This window comes from Sorex fumeus, unplaced genomic scaffold, assembly GCF_029834395.1.
Source record: "Sorex fumeus unplaced genomic scaffold, SorFum_2.1 ptg000130l, whole genome shotgun sequence".
NCBI lineage: Eukaryota > Metazoa > Chordata > Mammalia > Eulipotyphla > Soricidae > Sorex > Sorex fumeus.
The window spans coordinates 1,319,293-1,341,055 of NW_026606187.1; the positions used below are offsets into that span (position 1 = coordinate 1,319,293).

General features: G+C 61.6%; 1 protein-coding gene across 1 annotated transcript in view; it reads right to left on the reverse strand.

Moving 5' to 3' along the window:
- Positions 1-660: 660 nt before the first annotated feature.
- The window catches only part of IL4R (interleukin 4 receptor), a 32,434-nt gene continuing 11,331 nt past the window's right edge, over positions 661-21,763 (reverse strand). Inside the window, exons 2-10 of the mRNA XM_056138942.1 lie at positions 13,047-13,133; positions 12,425-12,563; positions 10,752-10,903; positions 9,388-9,539; positions 6,177-6,333; positions 5,163-5,262; positions 4,484-4,562; positions 4,103-4,152; positions 661-2,880 (exon numbers count right to left, since the gene is read on the reverse strand). Coding sequence (XP_055994917.1) covers positions 1,650-2,880; positions 4,103-4,152; positions 4,484-4,562; positions 5,163-5,262; positions 6,177-6,333; positions 9,388-9,539; positions 10,752-10,903; positions 12,425-12,563; positions 13,047-13,116 — 2,130 coding nt within the window. The 5' untranslated portion in view covers positions 13,117-13,133 and the 3' untranslated portion in view covers positions 661-1,649. The remainder of the gene's footprint in view (positions 2,881-4,102; positions 4,153-4,483; positions 4,563-5,162; positions 5,263-6,176; positions 6,334-9,387; positions 9,540-10,751; positions 10,904-12,424; positions 12,564-13,046; positions 13,134-21,763) is intronic.

The following is a 21,763-nucleotide window of genomic DNA, read 5'->3' on the forward strand; positions in this document are numbered from 1 at the left end:
AAGGCGGGGCCAAAGGCTTGGCGAGAAGACGGGACCGGACGAGGAGCCGACAGCCATTCCCTGCTTTCTGCAAAGATGGAAGACAGGACAGCTACTCGGAAACAGTGCTCACAGAAGAGGGGGCAGAGATGCCTGCCCAGCATCTGCCCCAAGGCAGGCACAGACCATCTACGGAGCCTGGGGTCACCTTCAGAGCCTGGGGCCAGCCCGGCCCCCAGACCCACTCCGTGACCCTCAGCCAAGGACAGTGACTGTGAGTCATCCTGTCCACGCGTGTGGAGGTGCCTCCCTGGCATGGGACTCCTCCTGGGGCAGCCGCCAAGGTGAATGGCCTGAAAACTGCCCTCAATGGGCCTTCACTGGCCAGCCTGGAACCGGTGGGGACCTCGGGGCTCCCAGTACGTCCAGGCATGCTCCAGGCCTTGCAAGGCTCTAGGTGACAAAAGGGGGATAGCGTCTCCTGAGGACTGGAGCCTGCACCCCTCCCTGACTCCTGGTGCCCTGCCATGTTCATCCTCCCCAGTGTGTGGTGTCCAGTACCACCTCCTGCAACTGGAGTCTGTCGTCCCCGGGAAACCTGTCCAAGTCATCAGCGATGAACCTTGGGGACCGCAGCTCCTGATTTGCCAGAGATGAAGTGACAACCCACAGAGCCCGCAGTGTTTGTTTAATCGGCGGGTGGGGGGAGGCCACAGATTTGCATATGTCCCCGCCAGCCCCCGCCCTAGCAAATCCAGTCCTTGGATGCAAACCAGCGCTCCAGACGGCGGCTGCAGTGAGCACGTACAGTAAAGGTGTCCGGCAGGCCTGGGGGCACGAGACTCCCCGCTCCATCTGTCCCTTCTGGCTGCCAGCAGTGGGGTCTACGGGGACACGGTCCAACCTTATGGTCGCTGGGCAATTTGATTCTGGGCATCCCCAGTTTGAAAGTAGCTTCTCTCTTAACGGTAGCACCTGCTAGCAAACCATCACTGCTTGAACAGCACAACTGCAGTGCCGGGGTGATAGCACAGCGGGGAGGGCGCTTGCCTGACCCTGATTCAATCCCCGGGACCCCACAGGGTCCCCTGAGCAGGGCCAGGGATCGTTCCTGAGTGCAAGCCAGGGTCAAAAAACAAACCAGAAAGAAAAAAAAAGAAAGAAAATCACATCGTTCCTTCCCTCTCAGTTAACTGCACTTGGCTGACCCTTCCTGTGTCCACCACAAGAAGCGCCAGTCCACGCCTGGGCCCGCGGGGAGCTTCCGGCCGCCTGGCCTGCACCCACACTTGCTGCTGGTTCCGGGCTTCTCTCTGACGGCTGTTCTCTCGGCTCCATCCATGTGCCGTGCCGTGGGGTGACGGCAGCGCACTCAGCAGATGCTCAGACGCTCACATCTCGCCGTGGGCAGCAGCTGAGAAAACCCCGGGTGGCCATGCAGTGGGCCAAAGACGTGGGCAGTGCCTGACTGTCCACGAGCCCCTCAAGCCTGGGAGCCTCCTGCCCCTCTGCGGGGACGGTGGTGAGCAGGCAGGGAGCGGGCGCCTGGCTCCCGGGGCTCCGTATCTGTCGCCCACACAAGGTCCTTCCAAGACGCGGGCAATGCCCACCCAGAGGCCACCCTGCTGGGGGCTGGTGGCAGGCCCGGGCACCCCTGCAGACCTCAGCCCCTAAGACGTGCTCAGGCATGTGGGCGCTGCAGGGAGCGGTGGGAACCCTCCCTCTCCGGAGACAGTCAAAGACAGGCTGGACTCGGGGAGGGCCCCGGGAGTCAGGGGGCTCCCCGGGGGGGAAGACTTGTCTCCACAGCAGCAGCCGCAGCAGGGGCCGCTGGCCACCACGGGGGCCTTGGACCGGTCCTCCTGCCCGTGACACTGCTTCAGGTGCCCGCACAGGTGGCAGGTGAGGGCTGAGTAGACCACGGCACCCCCCAGCTCGCCCCGGAGGGGCTCCGGGTCCTGCTCTGCGGGGGGTCCTCCCTTTCCTGGCTGCAGGGAGCCGCCTCCGGGCAGCGGCGAGTGCCCAGGGCCGTGGGGTGGGCCGGGGTCCAGTCCAAAGGTGAGCAGAGGGACGGGGGCCACACAGGTGCCGGGTGCCAGGCTCTCGAAGGGCCTGTAAACCCCGCCGCCGCCGCCGCTGTCCTGCGACGCGGCGGGCTTGCACGGGAGCAGGCTGGAGAAGGCCCGGTAGCCGGCCGGGGTCCCCGCGGGTCCCATCCCCGTGGGTGGGGTCTCCGCGCCTTCCTCCGCGGCACCCTGAGCCACCGCCTGCAGGAACCCCCGGTAGCCGCCAGGGGGCGCGCGCTGCAGGCCCTGGGGCCCGGTTTCAGGCTCGGGGGGCTGCGGGCAGGAGGGTGGCGGATCCCCGGGGTCCCCGGGCTGCCCCCCGTCCTGCAGGCACTGCTGGAAACTGCGGTATGCTGGGTTGTCAGAGCCGCCCGCGGGCCTCTGGGGGCAGGCTGGGCCCGCCGGCGCCGGTGGCGGCGGCTCGGACCCGGGGCTGAAAAGCTGGCCCTGGCCCGGGCACGACACCTCCGGGGGTGCCAGCACCCCGGGGTCAGGCCCGAACAAGCCCAAGAACAGCTTCTCCGTCAGCCGGTCGGCGATGTCCTTCCTGCCGTCCAGGCCGGCGCCCGCGGTGCTCCCTTTCTCCTCCTGCTCCTCTTCCTCCTCCTCCTCCTCCGGCTCCTCCTGCTTCTCTGCTCGGGCCAGCTCCACGCACTGCACCACGCTGATGCGCTCGGGCCACAGCACCGTCCTGCTGGCCTCCAGCGGCTGCCACGTGGACACACAGGGGCCGTGCCCCAGTCCGGTGCTGCCCACCTTGGTGGCTGCCCCGTCCCCTTCCTGGCTGTGCTCCAGGAAGCAGGGCAGGAGCTTGGTGAGGCAGGTCTTCCAGTGTCTGCGGGAGCAAAGGCGGGTCAGGACTCGGAGCTCCGTGGACAGACCTCCTGACTTCCTGACCGACCATCTCACCGCGTACCCTGACCGGAACTCCCCAAGGCAGGCCTTGTGGCATTGGGGGGCTTCTGGGGCTCACTGTGTGGCTCCCTGGGCCAGAGAGAGTGCCACGGGCAAGGGACAGTGTTAAGGGCTCCCCTTGTACACGGTCACGGTCGGCCCATGGTCCCACATGGCCCCCAGTACCGCCAGGAGTCAGCCCCGAGCACAGAGCCAGGAGTCAGCCCTCAGTACAGAGCCAGGAGTCAGCTCTGAGAACCACCGGGTGGCCCCCCAAACAATCAGTGTGACTGATACATACCCAGACTACTGTATATGAAGAACTTTTTGCTGGAAAAATGATATTTACTTTTTTTCCCCCCACACCTGGCTGTGCTCAGGGCTTACTCCTGTCCCTACAATCAGGGGAGGAAGGTGAGATTTAAAATCATGTCTGGGGGCTGGAGTGATAGCAGAGCAGGGAGGGCGTTTGCCTTGCACGCAGCTGACCCGGGTTCGATTCCCAGCCAGGAGTAATTCCTGAGTGCAGAGCCAGGAGTAACCCCTGTGCATCGCCAGGTGTGACTCCGCCCCCCCCCCCCCCCGCCAAAAAATAAAATAAAATCATTTCCGGGGACCAAAATGATACTCGACCAACCTGGGTTTGATTCCTGGCATCCGACATGGTCCCCGAGCACTGCCAGGAGTGCTGCCTGGGTGCCGCTGGGTGTGGCCCCCACCCCCCAAATCATTCCCTGCACTAGAGTAATGACAGACGGGAATGGTGGTGGGGTGCTGGGCTAGAGCAGGTGGGGGTTTCTGCTGGGGCGAGACAAACTTTCAGTAACGAACTGAGGGCAGGTCCCCTCAGGTCCCCCCGAGCGGAGCTCAGGATGTACGGGTGGGGTGGGTGCTGGAAGCCTCAGAAACGGCCCCCACAGCATGAGCTGAGCACCACCCAGCCGCCTGGCCCTTCCTGCCCTGCTCGGGTGACACGGGCACATTCGTGGCATCCGGCTTCTGTGACATTCAGGGGCTCCCCTGGAAGCCCCCCTTGCCCGCGCCGCAGGCCCGTATAACAGAACCAGCGAGTGCAAGGAGGAGGCAGAGGGGGAGCAGGTGAGCCCCCCCCCTCCGCACCCCACCCCACTCCCAGCACCCGAGGAGGCCCGGCAGATACGTACGGGTGCGTGGTGGCCTCCTGGCGTGGGCACGGCTTCCCCCACACAGGCCCCTGCAGCGGAGAGACAGCCGGTGAGAGGGGCCCTGAACCCCGGCCCCAAGAGAGCAGGCCGGCCCTCGCTCCGGGGGTGCTCGGGCTGTCCCCAGGAGAGAGCCAGGAGGGCAGAGAATCTGGGCGGGGTGTCTCCAAGGGAGGACGGGGTGACCTCGGGGCGCATCGGGAAGCTCAAAGGAACCACAGAACCAACACCCTCGAGAGGTGTGCCCGGCTGAAGGGCGTGAGATCCCCCACCCCGAAGCGTTTCTCCCCCCGAGAACCCCACAGCCCAGGCGCTCTGCACCCCCGGCCTCCTCCCGCATCACCCCCAGACCGGGCTACCTACCTGGGGCTCCTGGGTCATGATGGACATCAGGGGGCTGTGGGCCGGGCTGGGGATCTGGTCCCACCACTCCTTCTTAATCCTGAAAAGCACAGCAACGGCCTGGGTCCGAGCCACTGACTGGCGTGACAGGCCCTTGGCCGTTCCCTGGGTCAGAGCCCCAGGGATGGGGTGTGGGGGGGAACCCCCGTCCTCAGTGTCCGGCTGCTGACGTGGGCTCCCCATGAGAGCGCTGGCTGCCGGGGAATCTCACACTCACGCCCCCAGCTGTTGTTTCACAGTCTCCTCCATTAAAAAAAAATAAATCAGGGACTGGAGCAATAGCACAGCGGGTAGGGCGTTTGCCTTGCATGCAGCCGATCTGGGTTCGAATCCCAGCATCCCATAGGGTCCTCCGAGCACCGCCAGGAGTAATTCCTGAGTGCAGAGCCAGGAGGAACCCCTGAGCACTGCTGGGCGTGACCCAAAAAGAAAAAAAAATCCCCCTGTGTTTTTGTTTGGTTTTGGTGTGACACCCGGCAGTGCTCAGGGGTCACTCCCAGCCGGGGCTGCTATGGGTGGTTCTGGGGGACCAGGCGGTGCTGGGGATGGAACCTGGGGCTCACTTCCGGTTGGGTCCTCTATGGACAGGCCAGAGGGGGCCCCCCACCCCCCCGAGCATCCCACAGAGCGCAGGACTCACTTGGTGATGCTGAAGTAGCAGGATACGCAGACGAACAGGATGATGGTGCAGGAGACGGTGACGCCCAGCTGGAGGCGCTGCTCCCAGGGGGGCTGGTGGTCTGCAGGGCAGGGGTGGGTGAGCCGGGCCCGCGGGGAAGTCGGCCCCCAGCCCCACCTCCCCACAGCTCTGTGTCCCCCCGGCGACCCGGAACGAGCACCCTCTTCCCAGAAGACACCAGCCGGCCTCGCGAGCCTCGCCTCCTCGGCGCTGGCTGGGACCCTCTCGCCCCCTCACCCCGGGCTCGCTTCCCACATCTGCGGCACAGCGGGGTTCCGCCTCTCCGGCGTGGTGGGGACTGCGTGAGGCCACACCCACGGGAGGCCGTCCTCCCCCCCTTCACCGGCCCCTGCTCCCTTCTCCCCCCGCCACCCCTTCCACCCCTCCCTGGGCCCCCATCACCTCTTCCCTCAGCTGCCCTGCTGCCTTCTCTGTCAGTTGGATCGAGATCTGCTGAGGTTATGTGCGTGTGTGTGTGTTAATGAGTACGTGTGTGTGAAGGGCTGGAGAGATAGCACAGCGGGTAGGGCATTTGCCTTGCACGCGACCGACCTGGGTTCGATTCCCAGCATCCCATATGGTCCCCCGAGCACTGCCAGAGGTAATTCCTGAGTGCAGAGCCAGGAGGAACCCCTGTGCATCGTCAGGGTTAACAAACACAAAAACAAGTGTGTGAATGTGTCCAAAAGTGTGTGATTTCTTGTCATCTGGATCAAGATCTTTTCTTGTGTGTGTGTGTGTGTGTGTGTGTATACAAATGAGTGTGTGAATATAAAGTATATGTGTGTTAGTGTGTACAAAAGTGTGTTAAAAGTATGTTTCTGTGACTTCCTGTCATCTGGGCCTGGATCTATCTGGGGTGTGTGTATGTGTGGGGGGTGGTGCATGTGTGTGTGAGTGTGTGTGTGTGTGTGTGCTGGCTTCTCCGCACGCCCTGCCCCCCTGCTCACCCCGCCGCCCCTCCCCCAGACTCACTGTTCTTCCAGGAAACGGGGTGGCTCCAGTCACTCCAGGCGCTGCCGTAGTCAGGGGCGCGGGCCCTCACCCGGGCGCTGTAGGAGGCCCCAGGTCTCAGGGTGCTGGCTGAGAAGCGCAGGGCCGTGTCCCTGTAGGTCACGTTGTAGACCTTGAACTGGCAGAGGGGACGGGGGCGTTGGGTGCCAATGGCAGGGCAGGGACGGCCACCAGCCTGCTGTCTCCCGAGCCCGCCCCAGTGCTCAGGGGTCCTCCGCCCTGGTCACAGCCGGCTGGGCGTCCTCGCCACACAGGGCCTGAGGCCAGGGGGATGGGCTCCAGGCTCGACCCTCGACCCCTCCCCCTCCGGTTTCCTGCGTGCTGCCTTCCACATCCTCCCAGAGGTGGGTGGGGGGGTGGTCGTGGCACCCCCGGGCCAGGCAGCAGCGCCACCATACACGGTCTTGCTCCTGAGCAGTGGAAACCAACTGGCGGCGGTGGCAGAGACAGAGATGCCTCTGCGTCTGGGGCATCAGCTCCTGTCGCTGGAGAGGGGGTGGGGGGCAAGGGGAGCATCCCAGGGGCGCTGAGGGTGCAGGGGATGGGGGTGGGGAGGACTCTTGTGCCCCCTTCATGTCCCTCCTCCCCACTGCAGACTGGAGCAATGGCTGGATGGCATTCACGCGAGGACCGAGGAACAGAATGGCTCACCAGGGAGAGAGGCGGGGGTGCCAAATGCCTCCCTGGGGACCCAAGGTCACAGCTAAGGGTGTTTGCTAGTTTATCACAGTGTGCTGGGGAGATCATGTCTATGAGGAAGGTGTGGGCCTGGAGGGGGGAGAGGGAGGGTGGGAGAGAGAGAGGGAGGGAGAGAGATGAGAGAGAAGGAGAGCGAGAGGATGGAGAGAGAGAGAGGGAGAGAGGGGGGGAGAGAGAGAGGGATGGGAGAGAGAGACAGCAGAGACTCCAGGGGTGCGAACCCCAGCTCCACTGGTTCCCACTGTGGGCCCAGCCTGGGTCCTCATCACGGATGCACACAGCCACCTGCCAGCCCGACCTGTGCCGGGACAGAGTCAGCCCAGGGTGTGGCATCAACCAGGGCTTCTGTTCCCAGGCTCACTCCCGCATCCTACCACCGGGCACACCGTGGATTTTCATGCCTCAAGCCTTTGCCTGGCTCCCCATTCCCTCATCCAACTACTAGCAAACTCCTACACACCCTGCCATGACCCAGCTCAGGAGTTTCCCTCCACTCCTGTAGGTGCCCAGATATCCTAGTGGGTAGCGAGGGGCTTCATCCCCCAAATGCCTCCGACCCCGTCTTAGCATCCTTCCCTCCGAGCCTGAGTCTGGCTTTGGACTGAGCAAAGGAGCATCACTCAGCCGTGCCCCTGGACACCAGGAGCCAAAGCCCGGGCTGGGCCGACCTCTGCCTCCAGCTCAGCCTCCATCCTCATTGACTGTGGCTATCCCACACCCCAGCCTGTGATTGGTTAGAGACGAGCATGTGACCGTGGCCTGGCTCTGTTCGCTGGCGAGGAAGAGGAGGAGGAGGAGGAGGAGGAGGGGGGGGGAGGGGGAGGGGGAGGGGGGAGGAGGAGGAGGAGGAGGAGGAGGAGGAGGAGGAGGAGGGGGCCCGGACTCTGCATCCCCAAACGAGAGAGGCGGGATGTTGAACTGGGAGGGCCCAGGAGCAGCTCTGGGCTTCTACACTGGAGTTCAGCGCCAGGTCCTAATCTGGCTGCACAGTCCATTTTCCTCCCCTGGGGGGCGCTGTGGGCGGCACCAGCATTCCTCATTCATCTGAGGGGGGCGAGGGGTAAGCCCCCGTAGGCACAGCGGTGGGCATGCGACTGCCCGCCAGCCAGGACAAGCAGGTTGCCTGAACACTGGCCCGGGACTGGGGTCCTCTCTGCACCCGCCTCATTCCCGCCAGGGCTGAGGGGTGGACGCCCCGGGGCTCACTGGCCTCTAGCCCCAAGGCCAGCGCTGTGGAATGCAAGGCCGACATTCTGGGAGCCTGGCCTGCCGATGGAAGGACAGCCAGAAACCAGCCAGCCAGCGGCGTCGCCAGCCCTCTGGCCGCTCACCCTTTTCCCTCCAGACCCGGGCAGGGGGGGCACGACCTGGACCCCTTTCTCCTGTCCTCTCCCCAGCCTCCCTCTGAGCCTGGCCAGCTCCCTGCTGCTCCTGTGACATCCTGGTCCAGCGCTCCGGGGAAAACACCTGAGAGCCGGACCCCCCTCCACTGTCCCCTCCCCGCCTGACGGCACCCGGTCTGGCCAGGAAGAGGAAGCAGTCGCCAAGGCTGACGTGGGCGTCCCAAGCCAGGGGAAGGCTGGCTCCCTGCAGAACTGGGCCAGCCTGGGCCCCCCGCCCCACCCCCCAGAGGCCGGATGGGAGAGCGGCTGGGGCTTTCCGTGGCCTGTGGCCTCCTGAGGGCAGGGCGGGATGCTGATGGCCTCGGAGCCAGGCTGGGGGCAGGGCCTGCCTGCTCTCTGCACCCCAGCTCAGGAGTTTCCCTCCACTCCTGTGCGTGGGCCAGGTATCATAGCGGGTAGCGAGGGGCTTCATCCCCCGAATGCCTCCGACCCCTTCTTAGCATCCTAAGAAGGAATGGGGAGCAGTGTCCTGAAGCTCGTGGCATAGAAGGGGAAACTGAGGCACCCGGCTGTGAAACGACATTCAAGATGGTAACTCTGGCAAAGCAACCAGGTAGGGATGGGGACTCGGCACACAGCTCATTGGGGTGTCGGGCACTCGGCGCAGCGGTCTCCCCATCACTGGGGGTGTGGGAGGGCCGCGAGGGACACCCTCCCCTGCAATCAACACAGAAGGGGGCCCGCCCTGTGCGTACAAATGGGTGTGTGAATAGGAAGTATGTGTGTTTCAGTGTACAAAAGCGTGTGTCTGTGTGTGTGTGTGTGACTTCCTGTCATCTGGGCCTGGATCTGTGTGTGTGTGTGTGTGTGTGTGTGTGTGTGTGTCTGTGTGTGTGTCTGTGTGTGTATGCGCACGCTGGCTTCTCCACTTGCCCTGCCTCCCCTCCCCACCCTCCCCCACCGCCCCCCCGACTCACAGTTCTGCCAGGAACCGGGACAGTCCCAGTCCCACTGTGCAGAGGGCTCCTTGGGTCCCGGTGCCCCACACACAAGGAGGCAGAAACCATGTGCCAGCTGCCAGGGGGACCCCGCGGCGGGACAGGGGGAGAGGCTTCGCGGCATCCACTCACGTCGGCAGGGTCATCCTCGTTGGTGATGTTGACCAGGTAGGTGAGCTCCGAGTACAGGTTGTGTTCCGGCTGATACGGGTTGCTCCACGTCAGCAGCCACGTGTTGGAGACGTTGGCGCGGATTCGGAGGTGGCCGGGCGCCCTGGGCTTCACTGTGGACACACAGGTATGGTCAGGGGCTGGGGGCGAGGGGGAGACGGGCCCGCACACAGGCACTTCTGGGCAGGGGACCCCACGAGATGGGCTGATGCCCATGAGCCATGGCTGGGGTGCCATCCTGAGCACGTCCTGGAGGAGGGTGGGGGGCGCAGCCTCTTCCCAGACCCAGTGCCAGGAGGCTCAGGCCTGGGGACCCACACGCGGCCTCTCCTGGTCCGATCTGGGCTCACCTGCACTGCTCACGGGCTATTTGACTGATCCAGATGTTTTAGAACTGTTTGTTTCTGAAGCCAGGATAGCCATGATATCAAAAGAAAATTATTTGGGGCCACAGCAACTTACACAAGACCGACCCCTGGGTTCGATTCCCGGCATCTCATATGGTCCCCCGAGCACTGCTAGGAATAATTCCTGAGTGCATGAGCCAGGAGTAACCCCTGAGCATCGCCGGGTGTGACCCACAAAGCAAAAAAAAAAAAAAAAAAAAAAGAAGAAGAAAAAGGAAATCATCTGCACTAAATTAAACACATGTTGAATTGTTGAATTATTATTATTATTATTTTTTCTTTTTGGGTCACACCCAGCAATGCTCTGGGGTTATTCCTGGGTCAGCCACAAACAAGGCAAACACCCTGCCCGCTGTGCTATCACTCCAGTCAGAATTGCTGAATTTTTGTGTGTGTGACAGGGATTGAACCCAGGACATCAAACACACAAATTATTTTATTTTTTAAATGCCTCCCCCAACCAACCTCCCCTGCTACAGACACACACACTCACACCACCACCACCACCACCACCACCACCGGCAACAGTTGTGTGACCTCAGGCAGATTACTTTCCTTTCCTGATCTATAGTTTGTTCAACTGGGAAATGGGATCAGTAACTCTCTTCTAGAAACTGGAGATCAGAGAGGTCATGGGTCTTGTCTAAGAGCACACAGTAATATCCAGTGCTTTATAAATCTCGTTGCTCACAGGGGCCTGGGAAGTTGCCCAAGACTCTGGGTCCCAGGATACAGTTGATCTCCAGGGCCCCAGCAGCAGCAGCTGACCTGCTGGTCAGTGGAAGGACACCCTGATCCCCGGACCCAGGGCTGAGTTTGCTCCAGAGCATGAAGCTGTGTCTGAGATGGGAGAAACCCCCCTTCCCCCCCTCCCCACCCCGGCCGCTGGAGCTGCCTCGGGGCTGGGTGGCCACCCACCATGCTGGCAGGGGACGAAGGACCCATTCCACAGCAGCCGGCTCCCGGCCCACAGGTCCAGCTGGTAGGTCTCGCTGGCCACAATGTCGTCCATCTGCAGGTTGCACACGCACTCAGCGTCGGCTCGGTTCTCGGGAATACACGTGTAGTTCCTGCGAACAAGGTGGCGTTAGCACGGGCCCGGCTGGGCTGGCCGGGACCCTCATCAGGAGGGGCCCCCAGGAATCACGGCTTCCGGCCGGCCACGAGGCCCAGGTCTGGGACATGGGATCAGACTGAACGGGTGTGGTGGGGCCCCGGCCCAGGACCAACCTCCTCTGTCCCTCACCCCAGAGCCAGGGGCGGGGGGAACGTGGGGCCCTAGGGATGGACGAGCCACCCACAGGCACGCTCCCAGATGCTTTCCGTAAAGGCCGGAGGGGAAGAGCCCATTGGGATTTTGGTGCCCATTGTTGTCCCATGGACTCAAGCCTGCAGAGGCAGACAAAGGCAACCAGATGCCGTGCGATGGACGGATATGGCTGCTTGTCAAAAAAACTTTATTGACGACTTAGATGGCAGGCAAGATTGACCTGTTTGAGGGCCCTGGTCCACATCCCTCAGCCTCGCTGCAGCAGGACACCCTCTATTCTGGGGTGGTGGGTTCCTATGCACCCCTCCACCCGCCCCTGGATTCTCCCAGGGGGCCTCTGGAGGGACAGCCGGCACGTAGGTCGTGCGGTGAAGTCCCCTCCTGTACCCCCAGGAGCGTGGGGTTCTGGGTCGACTGGATCAAGCTCAAGGACCCTGCTGGCCATTGTCACCCTCTTCCCCACAGTGTGCCGTGGACTTCCTGGAAGCCACGTGCTGTGCGTGAGCGTCTTCAGCGTGGCTCTCTGTGCTGTGTGATGTCCACTTTCTGCCTGGCCTTCGAAGAGGCGCCTGGGGAGCACATGCAGGAGAACTGCAGCAACCCCGAGCATTCAAGGAGCACTCAAGTGCCCCAGCCAGCTGTGCACAACCTCCTCCCGCCCCAGCTGTGTGCAGACCCCCAGCTGTCACGACAGGGAAAGGGGAGTAGGGGAGGAAATCCTTCCTCAGAGGGCAAGTCATAACAGAAACGGGCTGTCACCCTGGAGCACTGTCCTCCCGTTGTTCATTGATTTGCTCGAGCAGGCACCAGTAACGTCTCCATCATGAGACTTGTTGTTACTGTTTTTGGCATATCGAATACGTCACAGGGAGCTTGCCAGGCTCTGCCGTGCGGGTGGGATACTCTCGGTAGCTTGCTGGGCTCTTTGAGAGGGACAGAGGAATCGAACCCGGGTCGGCCACGTTCCTGGCAAATGCCCTACTCGCTGTGCTATGGCTCCAGCCCAACAGATACAGGCTATTGAGACAAAACCTTTTTTGGGGAGCAGCGAATCTCAAAGTATGCAAAAGGAACCTGGTACCCAAAAGAACTGGTGGCATCAGCAATCCACCAGGACCCCACGCCCAGGGATGGCAAATCTGGGGGCTGGAACACTCGAAACATTTTTTTTTCCCCGGGCTACATCAAGGGTACCTCCCCTGTAACAAGCAAGCACCAGGTACTCCAGGCGTGCTCTCTCTCTCTCTCCCTCTCTCTCCCTCTCTCTCTCTCTCTCTCTCTCACACACACACACACACACACACACACACCCCAGACTCACTCAGGCTCGGGGAAGTCCTGCCAGGAAGACAGGCGGAGCTCGGCGCTGCAGTTGGTGGCACGGTCCATCCACCAGTGGCAAGTGGAGGTGTTGAGGTAGTCGGAGATGCAGGTGGGCTCGCCCAGAATCTCCATGCACCCTGGGGAGACATCAGGGCAGCTGTGAGCAGCCGGGGCCAGTCAGGCAGGGACATATGCTGGCAGGACAAGTCAGAAGCCAGCTCAGAGAGGACCCACGTAAAACCAGGAGGGACCACCCCAGCTCAGGCACGTGCAGATGCACAAAGCCAGGGCCGGGCCCGGGGTCTGGAGACACCCAGAGCAGGTGGAAGGGCGACAGCCCAGCGGGAGGAACGGTCCCGGGTGCAGGACCCTCTGCAGTGCGTCCCAGGTGTGCCCGGGTCCCTGCCAACCTGCCTCAGGGCCCTGACGGAGTGCCAGGAAGGGAGTGAGCTCAGCAGCGCCCCCTGCCGCCCCGCCTCCGCCCTTTGTTGGTAAATTTGCTCCAGCGGGCACCAGTAATGTCTCCCCTCTACTCTGGACAGAGCACACAGTGAATGAATTCCATGCGCCAGGGGGTCCAACAGTGACAGGAGACGCTCAGCGTGGTAGGGGGCACTCACCTGCACCTGCTGTCCACACGAGCACCAGGCAGCCCACGGGGAAGGGGACGCCGGCGCACAGCCGCCCCATCAGGAGATCCTAGGCGCCTGCAGAGAGGAGGCTGGTCAGCGCCGCCACCACCCTGGCCTCTGCCCACACCGCGGGACAGCCACAGAGCCCAGCCCGCGGGGGTCAGCTGCGGGTGGCCGCCCGAGGCTGACCTCAGATGTGGGGCCCACCGAGAGTCGGCTCCCCAAACAGCTCAGCCAGCGCCTCCCACCGTAAGGCCCTGGGTTGGTGGGGGCTGGGAGGGGGGAGTTTTGAAGTCACTCGGGGTCCGCTCCTGACAAAGCTTGGGCCCCATGCAGTGCCGGGGATTGAACCTGCGGCTCCCGCATGCAAACCATGTGCCCAGCCTTCTGAGCCGCCTCCAGGCCGTGCCCACCCTTGGGTGCTCGGTCAGGAGGAAGTACAGCTACTGCTCCTCCTCAGCCGTGACCCTGCTCTGACCCTGCATGGCCCCTGTGGCTACAGCTGACGGCAGTGGGTCTGAGCTCAGTGGTGGCGACAGCCCAGCACGCATACGACAGGGATTCAGGACTCAAAGGTACAAGAAAGCACGTCAGAGGCTCGAGAGATAGTCCGGGGGGGGGGGGGGGGGCGGGGAGGTGTCTGCCTTGTGCACAGCCGACCAGGATTCTGCTCCCATATACGGCCTCCCCCCGCCCCACCCCTAACACCACCCAACTTGATCCTTCAGCAACAGGCTCTGAGCACAGCCGGGCGTGACCCCCCCCCCCCAAACAAATCACAGAAATGAAACCCCCTCCTCCCAAATCACAAGGTCTTGCATTTGTATACTGACTTCCAGTTCTCCAGATTTGCTTTTATAAAAATAGTGAAAGGAAAGGAAGAATAGCAGAAGAAATCAGATTCAGAATGTGAGCAACACCCTCTACATAGTTAAGACTTAATCAATTTTGAGGCTGGAGCAATACGACGGCGGGGGTTGTTTTGCACACGGCTGACCTGGGTTCAACCCACGGCACCCGATGTGGTCCCCCTAGCACTGCCAAGAGTCTGGGTGTGGCCCAAAGAGACAAAATTAATATATATTTTTAAAGTAACAATATATATATATATATATATATATATATATATATTTGCTGTTGAACCAAACCCAGAGGTGCTCAAGGCTCAGTGCTTGGGGTCAGTCCTGTGCTGCTGGGCTCTGTCCTGGCCTCCCACATGCAGGCCTGTGCGCCATCCACGGGACCAAATCTCTGCCCCTAACTTTTCCTTTCTGCCCCATTTAAATAAAAAAAAGAGAGAGAGAGAAAGAAAGAAAGAAAGAAAGAAAGAAAGAAAGAAAGAAAGAAAACTTTCTCGTGTCCTGAGCAATAGTACAGCGGGTACGGAGCCTGTCTTGCATGCGTTTGATTCCCAGAAGCCCTGAGCACCCCAGGGTGTTTGTTCCAGTCCTAAATCTCACCGCAAGTGCCACTCCACGCCAGCCTCTCAGACATAGGCGCAGACCCGGGCCCCCCCACCCCCGCCCCACACGGGGTCGGTTTGCAGCCACGTGCAGCTGGGGGCTGAGCTCCCTCCCCACTGCATCTCCCTGATGGTTTCCTCAACCTTCAACACCTGCGCTGGCCTTTGCCTGGTGCGAACCCTGACTCCTGTGCCTCAGTTTCTCCATCTGTAGAACTGGGCCCCTCTCAGTGGGGGTGAATGGGGTGCCTTATCTCTAGCGGTTTATCGTGTCACTCATCATGAAGGGCTTGGCGTCCAGGAGGGCGTGAATCCCCGCACTGAGAGGACCCGCCCAGTCCATGGCGTCTCTATCCAGGCCCCCTTCTGCTCTGTAAGTTCCTACCCTGGAGACAGAGACTCGAGTTTTCTCTATGGTCCAGCCTGGACAGATACCTCACGTGCACACACACACACACACACACACACACATACACACAACCAGCCTGCACATGCAGACACTTGCACATACAACACACGCACATACAACCAGCCTGGAGGGGGACCCCTGCACACATGCACATACACGCACATGTGCATTGCACAAGGACACCCAGCCAGCCTGGGCAGACGTCTGCTGCTTCCCCTGCGAATCCTCACAGTGAGAGGAAGTCCCTGCACGCCGCGGCGGCCGTGGTGGCACAGAGTGCCTGGCCCTGGGGAGGAGTCCCCCGAGTCCCCCGCCTGTAGCCACTCCAGGACCCTCGCTCGCTTCCTGCTTCCTTCCCGCCCCTCAGCAGCCCCCTCCCGACTCTCACTCACACCCAAGTGCACCTGCTCAGATGAATCGACCCTCGGACCTCCCAGTGTTTCAGGAGAACAGGAGCACTCTCGGGAGACCCCGGGGCAGGACAGGAGCCTGGAGGCACACCACGGGCTACACTGAGCCCTGCTTCTGGCTGGTTCTGAGCTGCGGGGATGCCCTGAGGAGCCCAGGGAAAGGCCCCCGGGGCTGCTATGTGTCTGATTATCCTTCACGGCCCAGACCTCAGCTTCCAGATCCCATCCTGCGTGCCAGGAACTTGGCTGGGGGGGGCGGGGGGAATGGGTGGTGCCCGGGACGATGCGAGCATGTAAGAGGCCGGGCCTGCAAGACCTCAGCCAGAGCAGCGGGTGGGCTGGCAGTGCCAAAGTGGGCCGATGCCACGAAGATGGTGCCCCAGCCGTCCTCCTCGGTCCTGGGGCCACACTCACCCAGGCGCTATTCCAGCTCACCACACAGCTCCCACACAGTGCCTCGTGAGACCCCTATCTGCTCCTCGTGAGTGAGTCCAGACGCTTATGAATCGACTTGATCGTGCAGGCCCAGGCACCAGCCGACCAGGTTGAGGACCCCATGACCCAGCTGGACCAGGTTCCAGGTGTTGAGCCCCTGCCCTGCTGCATGGAGCACCCAGGCTCACCCAGCCGTCCACTCCAGGGCGGCGCAGAGGGGAGGGAGCGGCAGCCACCCTCTTCTGGGGTCTTGGCTGGGCGCTGGGGTCTAGCTCCGGAGAGCTGAGGTGTGCCCGGCAGTCTTGGGCTCGGGACTTCGGGGTCCCACGGCTGAGCACGAGGCACCCCTCCCTGGGGACATGTGGCAGCCAGCCACCTCCTGCGGGGGTCAACGGGACACGGCAAGGTTCAGGAGTGCGGTGGCATCCCCCACACAGTCCAGCCACCTCCCTGCCCCCGTCACCAACATCCACAGCGTCCTGCAGCCCCGATTCTAAAGAAAGAGAACCAGGTCAAAGTGCGCGTCCGGAGCCACACTCGGGAGCGAGTGTGGAAACCCCAGCAGGCTGAAAACACGGCTAAGCAGACAAGCTACTCCGACCTGCTTCAGAGGGCGCCTCCACATAGATGCTCGCACGCGCGCGCACACACACACACACATATGCAGAGGCACTGACAGACACACAAAGAGACACAGACACACACAGGTGTATGCTCAGAGATGTGGAGACACACATTCACACAGATAAGCAGGGACATACACAAAGACACAAGCGCACACACATGCACAAACATGCAACCAGCCTAGACAGATGCCTGTACACACATGCACACACAGAGTGTGGATAGACACCCATGCACGCACACACATGCACACACCTGCACACACACACAATACAGCCAGCCTGGGCCGATGCATGCACAGACACACACCTGCACACACACCTACAGCCATGCACACACACACATGCACACAGGGCCAGCCTGGGCAGATGCCTGCACACACACGCACACATACACACACATGTGCACACACATGCATACACACAGTCAGTCTGGGCGGATTCCCGCACACACATGCACACATACATATACATATACACAGTGTAGGCGGATGCCCGCACACACATGCATACACATGCGCACACACACACAATCAGTCTGGGCGGATGCCCGCACACACATGCACACACACAAGCGTACACACATGCATACACATAGTCTGGGCGGATGCCCGTATATACATTCACACACACATGCGCACACACACACACCTGTGCATACACACTCACACACACGCGCGCGCGCATACACAAAGCCACCCTGAACAGACACAGCCTACCTGTGTCCCTCCTGCTCTCTCTGTGGACACAGCTACTGAGCCAGCCGAGTCCCCCAGGCCCAGACCTGCAGACGCTCAGGCTGAACCCACAGATTGGACAAGGAAGGAGTGGGTAGGCTCTGACCAGGGGCCTGGCCTGAGTCAGCACCACGGGCCTCAGGACTTCACTGACTACACACGACCTGCAAGCAGAGGTGAAGTGGCCACTTTTCAAGAGGCCATCTAGGGTCCAATTAACAAAGATGTGAGAGCCAGGGCCTGGGAGGTGATGATGCCAATTAGCCCTGTGCTCCCCTTGGAAAACACTGACGATCTGAAGCCTAGCAGGGGACAAGTGACCCAGAGGAACCCCCAAGCCCAGAGGGACCAGCGGCCCTCACCTAAAGACCCTGCCCTCTTTCCCGCAACCTCATCATCCACTAACTAAAAGCAGCACTTAGGAAGTCTCTCCAAAACCTGGCAGGGAGGAGTTCCTCGGATTCTTGCTGGCCCAGGGAAGTGGACGCAGGCGCTATCCGCATTCCAGAGGAGGCGTAGCACATACCTGAGGCTGAAGGGTGTCCTGGGGCTGTCCCCGTGCCCCTGTCTGTGGGCCAGGGTCCCCGATGCCTGGAGCACCCCCACCCTGTCTGAACATCTGTGCAAACTCCAAACCTTTCCACATCTCACGGCGCATCCGTGTGGGGGCGGGGGGAGGCACACACAGGACCCTGGAGACCCCGGCAGGGACCCCGGCTCAAAGGTCCTTCACACGCCTGAGGTCCGGGCTCCATCCCCAGCCTCCGAGCATTTGAGGAGTGGCCACAGATGCAAAGCCAGACCAAAAGTTCTCCCGGGCTCCCGAACACGCTGTGGTCGCATCTCTCGAAATCCAGTCTGGGATGGGAGCTACGAGACGGGGCCTGGCGGGGGGGGGGGGGGGGGGGGGGGACGACTGTACCAGGCACCCCATCTCTGCAGTCAGAGATCTCAGGCGGTCCCTGTGGACTGAGGGGGGGGGGCGTTGGCTGGGGGTGTGCCGTACTCCAATCCTGCCCCCCCCAGATTGTAAAATAATAAACCATCTCCTGAGGGCACCTGCAGGGTGGGGGTGTATGTGGGGGCGAGGGAGGGGTGGAGACAGGCCCCTAAGGGTGCATGCCCTCCGAGGGAAACCCAAGGTCCAGAGAGCAGAAAGGGCCAACCCTGGCTCTATTTATGTAACATTCTTGAAATGACATCCCGTGCAAATGGAGAACAGATTAGGGCTGCAGGGGTGAGCAGAGGCCAACAGGAAGAGGGGAGGGAGCAGGAGGGAGCACCGAGGCGTGGCCATAAAAGGACAAGGCATGATCACGGCTGATGGAGCTGGCCTGGACCCCACTCAGGTGGCGGGGACACAGATCTGCAAGTGGGACTCACTGCCCAGACTTCACGTGCACACACGAACACACGTGCCCACGTGTCTGCACGCACGCACCTGGGGACCCACATGCTAACACATGCACACAGACGCTGACATGCACAGGTGTCTCAATACACACGTGCATACCAGTGTACAGACACACACACACACGGCCGGTGTACAGACACGCCCGGACACCCGTGTGTACTAACACACATGCACACACCAGGACAGGCCAAATGGGACCCGCAGGCAAGGACAAGGCCCCTGACCCCGGGGCAGCAAGGGAGCCGCAGGGCTATTTCTCACAGCCTTTGGTAGCCTGAATGAAAAATAATGCTGGATTTAAGAAAATGGGGGAGAGAAAGGAAAAGATAAACCACAGCCCCAAGGACCCAGTTGGTGCAGCCAGGCTCCCGGTCCCCTCCCTACTCCCCCGCCCACAAGCCCCAGCCCCTCTGGCCTTCCCAGCACCTAGCAGAGTGTCCCGCCACCCCCACCCCTGTCATATACTCCTGAGGGCTCCCTGTCCCCGTGCTCACTTTATGGTTATCTCTAGCTTGCATCGCTCCGAGGTGTGTGCAGACACGTGTACGGCTCTTTTATTTCAGGAGAGAGATGGCACCAAGATAGAGAGAGAGAGAGAGACAGACACAGACACAGAGACACAGACAGAAAGACAGACAGAGAGACAGAGACAGAGATAGATACAGGTGACACAGAGTTTTTTGGTTTTTTTCTTTTTTGTTTTTTGGGTCACACCTGGCGATGCACAGGGGTTACTCCTGGCTCTGCACTCAGGAGTCACTCCTGGCGTTGCTCAGGGGACCATAGGGGATGCTGGGAATCGAACCCGGGTCGGCTGCGTGCAAGGCAAACGCCCTACCCGCTGTGCTATCGCTCCAGCCCCAAGACAGAGACAGAGACACAGACAGAGAGACACAGACACAGACACAGACACAGACACAGAGAGAGACCCATGTGATTGCAAACACTGTTTTCGACTTCCCCAGATCAAAACACGCCACGCAGAGAGCAGAAGGCGAGCGGAGTGAGCCGCCCCAGGAATGGGGGAGCAGGGCTGAGGGTACACACGTGAACACGGCAAACAGCCTGCAGGGGAAGGAACGCGGGTGGGGCCCAAGACAAGCCACGGCCAGTGCCCTTTGCTGCTCCAGCAAGAACACGGGGACGCAGGGCAGCGGGGTTGCCACAGCTGGGTCCCTGCTCCATCTCCGGGGTGCACCCGGCACTCACATCCCCACTGTGCCGCACCCAGCCCCGCGGGGCAGAGCTTTCGAGCATGGCTGGAATTCAGGGGATGTGGTCGGTCCTGGAGCAGCCGGCAGGCCCCTGGGTCTGATCTCCAACACGGCAAGAACAGCGAACAGAGAAGGTTTATGAAACCCCTCAAGGACAAACCCCAGCCTCGAGCGCCACACTTCTTTCTGCCTAGGGCTGCCCCAGTGGGTGGCGGGCAGTGCACCAGCGTGGACACAGTGTCCAGCGGCTTTGTTCCCAGAACTGCTGGCCCAGGAGTCTAAGGCACTGGGGGGGGGGGTCACAAGGCCAGACTGGGAACCCCATCAAGTCCCTTGGGACCCCACCTGAGGCTTATCACATCAAGACACAGCCTTGGGGAGCCCTGACCCCCCCCCACCCCGCACCCCAGTGGGAGAGAAGTGGGACCAGGACGGGGAGGGTGAGGCACGGCGGGGGGCTGCAGAGGGGAGGCTGAGCGAGAGCAAGAGTCAAGGAGCAGGGGCACCCTCTGTGTTGCCAGGTGGCCGGAAGGACTCGCCGCTGCGGAGGGGGTGGGTGATGGGCAGACAGGAATCGGCCAGGCCGGGGATAGCAGACAGGAGGCCGGGGTGCCGCTCACCTCCCGGGGCCTGGGGACAGCTGGGCCACTCCAGCGGAGGACCGACACGCGTCCCTGGGCAATCTCTTCCCAGAAGTGCTGCCTGTGGCATTCCCAGAACCAGCCCTGAGTCAGCGGCCCCACCCAGGATGGCGGGGCAGCCCGGCCGCAGGCGACAGGGGCAGCAGCCCAGGCCTGGGGGGGCCAAGGGGCTGACACAGTCCAGCCCGCCTGGCAGGCTCCCGGGACTTGGACCCCCTCTGCCCGGCAGCTGCCCTTGAGGTCCAGGGCCTTGGCTACTCCTTCCCGCAGCCGACCTGCAGAGACGGGGAGGGGCTGCCATGTGGGGCAGAGAAGGGGTCAGGGCAGACGCAGGGGCCAGCGAGGAGGTGGGCAGTGGTCCAGGCAGGAGGTGGGGGCTCCCGGGAGGGAGCAGTATGCCAGGGGTATCTCCGTCTGGTCCCGGGCTGGGGCCAACAGGATGTGCTAACAGGCGTGATTCAGGGCCATGGGCGAGAAGCAGGTAGCTAGCCCAGGCCAGGCCCGGCTCTAAGGCCTGGAGGACCCTGAAGTCTGGCAGAGGGCAGAGAGGAAGGCGGGTGTGAGCAGAGCCTCAGGCTGGGGTATCCTGAGCATCAGAGGAGGCAATGTTGGGGGCAGGAATGCTGGGCCTGCGGGCAGTGTCCCCTGGCCTGTGGGCGAGGCTCTGTGGGGACGGGTCGTGTCTCATCTCCAGAAGGCAGAGCCCAGGGGCCTGCAGAGAGGTCTTATGTGGGAGGTGTGTGTGTGTGTGTGTGTGTGTGTGTGTGTGTGTGTGTGTGTCTGTGTGCATGTGTCTATGTCTGTGTCTCTCTGTGTGTCCGTCTGTGTGTGTCTGTGTCCACATCTGTGTGTATCTATGTGTTCGCATGTGTGTGTAAAGTGTCCCTCTGTGTATATGTGTCTGTGTGCATGTGTGCCTGTGTGTGCATGTGTGTCTGGTTGTATGGCTGTGCCTGTGTGCCTTTGTGTGTGCCTATGTGCCTCTATGTGTGTCTGTGCGTGTGCATGTGTGTTGTGTTTCTGTGTGTCTCTGTGTATGCATGTGTGAGACTGTGTGTGCATGTCTGTGTGTGTGTCTGTGTATGTGTGTCTGTGTGTGCATGTGTGTATGTGTGTTTCTGTGTGTCTGTGTCTGTATGTGTGAGGCTGTGTGTGCACGTCTGTATATGTGTGCATGTATGTGCATGTGTGTGTGCATGTGTGTGTCTGTTCACGCTCTCCTTGTGCCCAGAGTTAGGTTTCCTTAGCACGCGCAGTCCTGGACACAGCAGAGCCACCCTCAAGGGCCAGCAAAACTCTTCAACCCCCTCAAGGGTCCCCCAAGACGGCTCAAAACGACTCCCATCGCTGCATGCAGGGG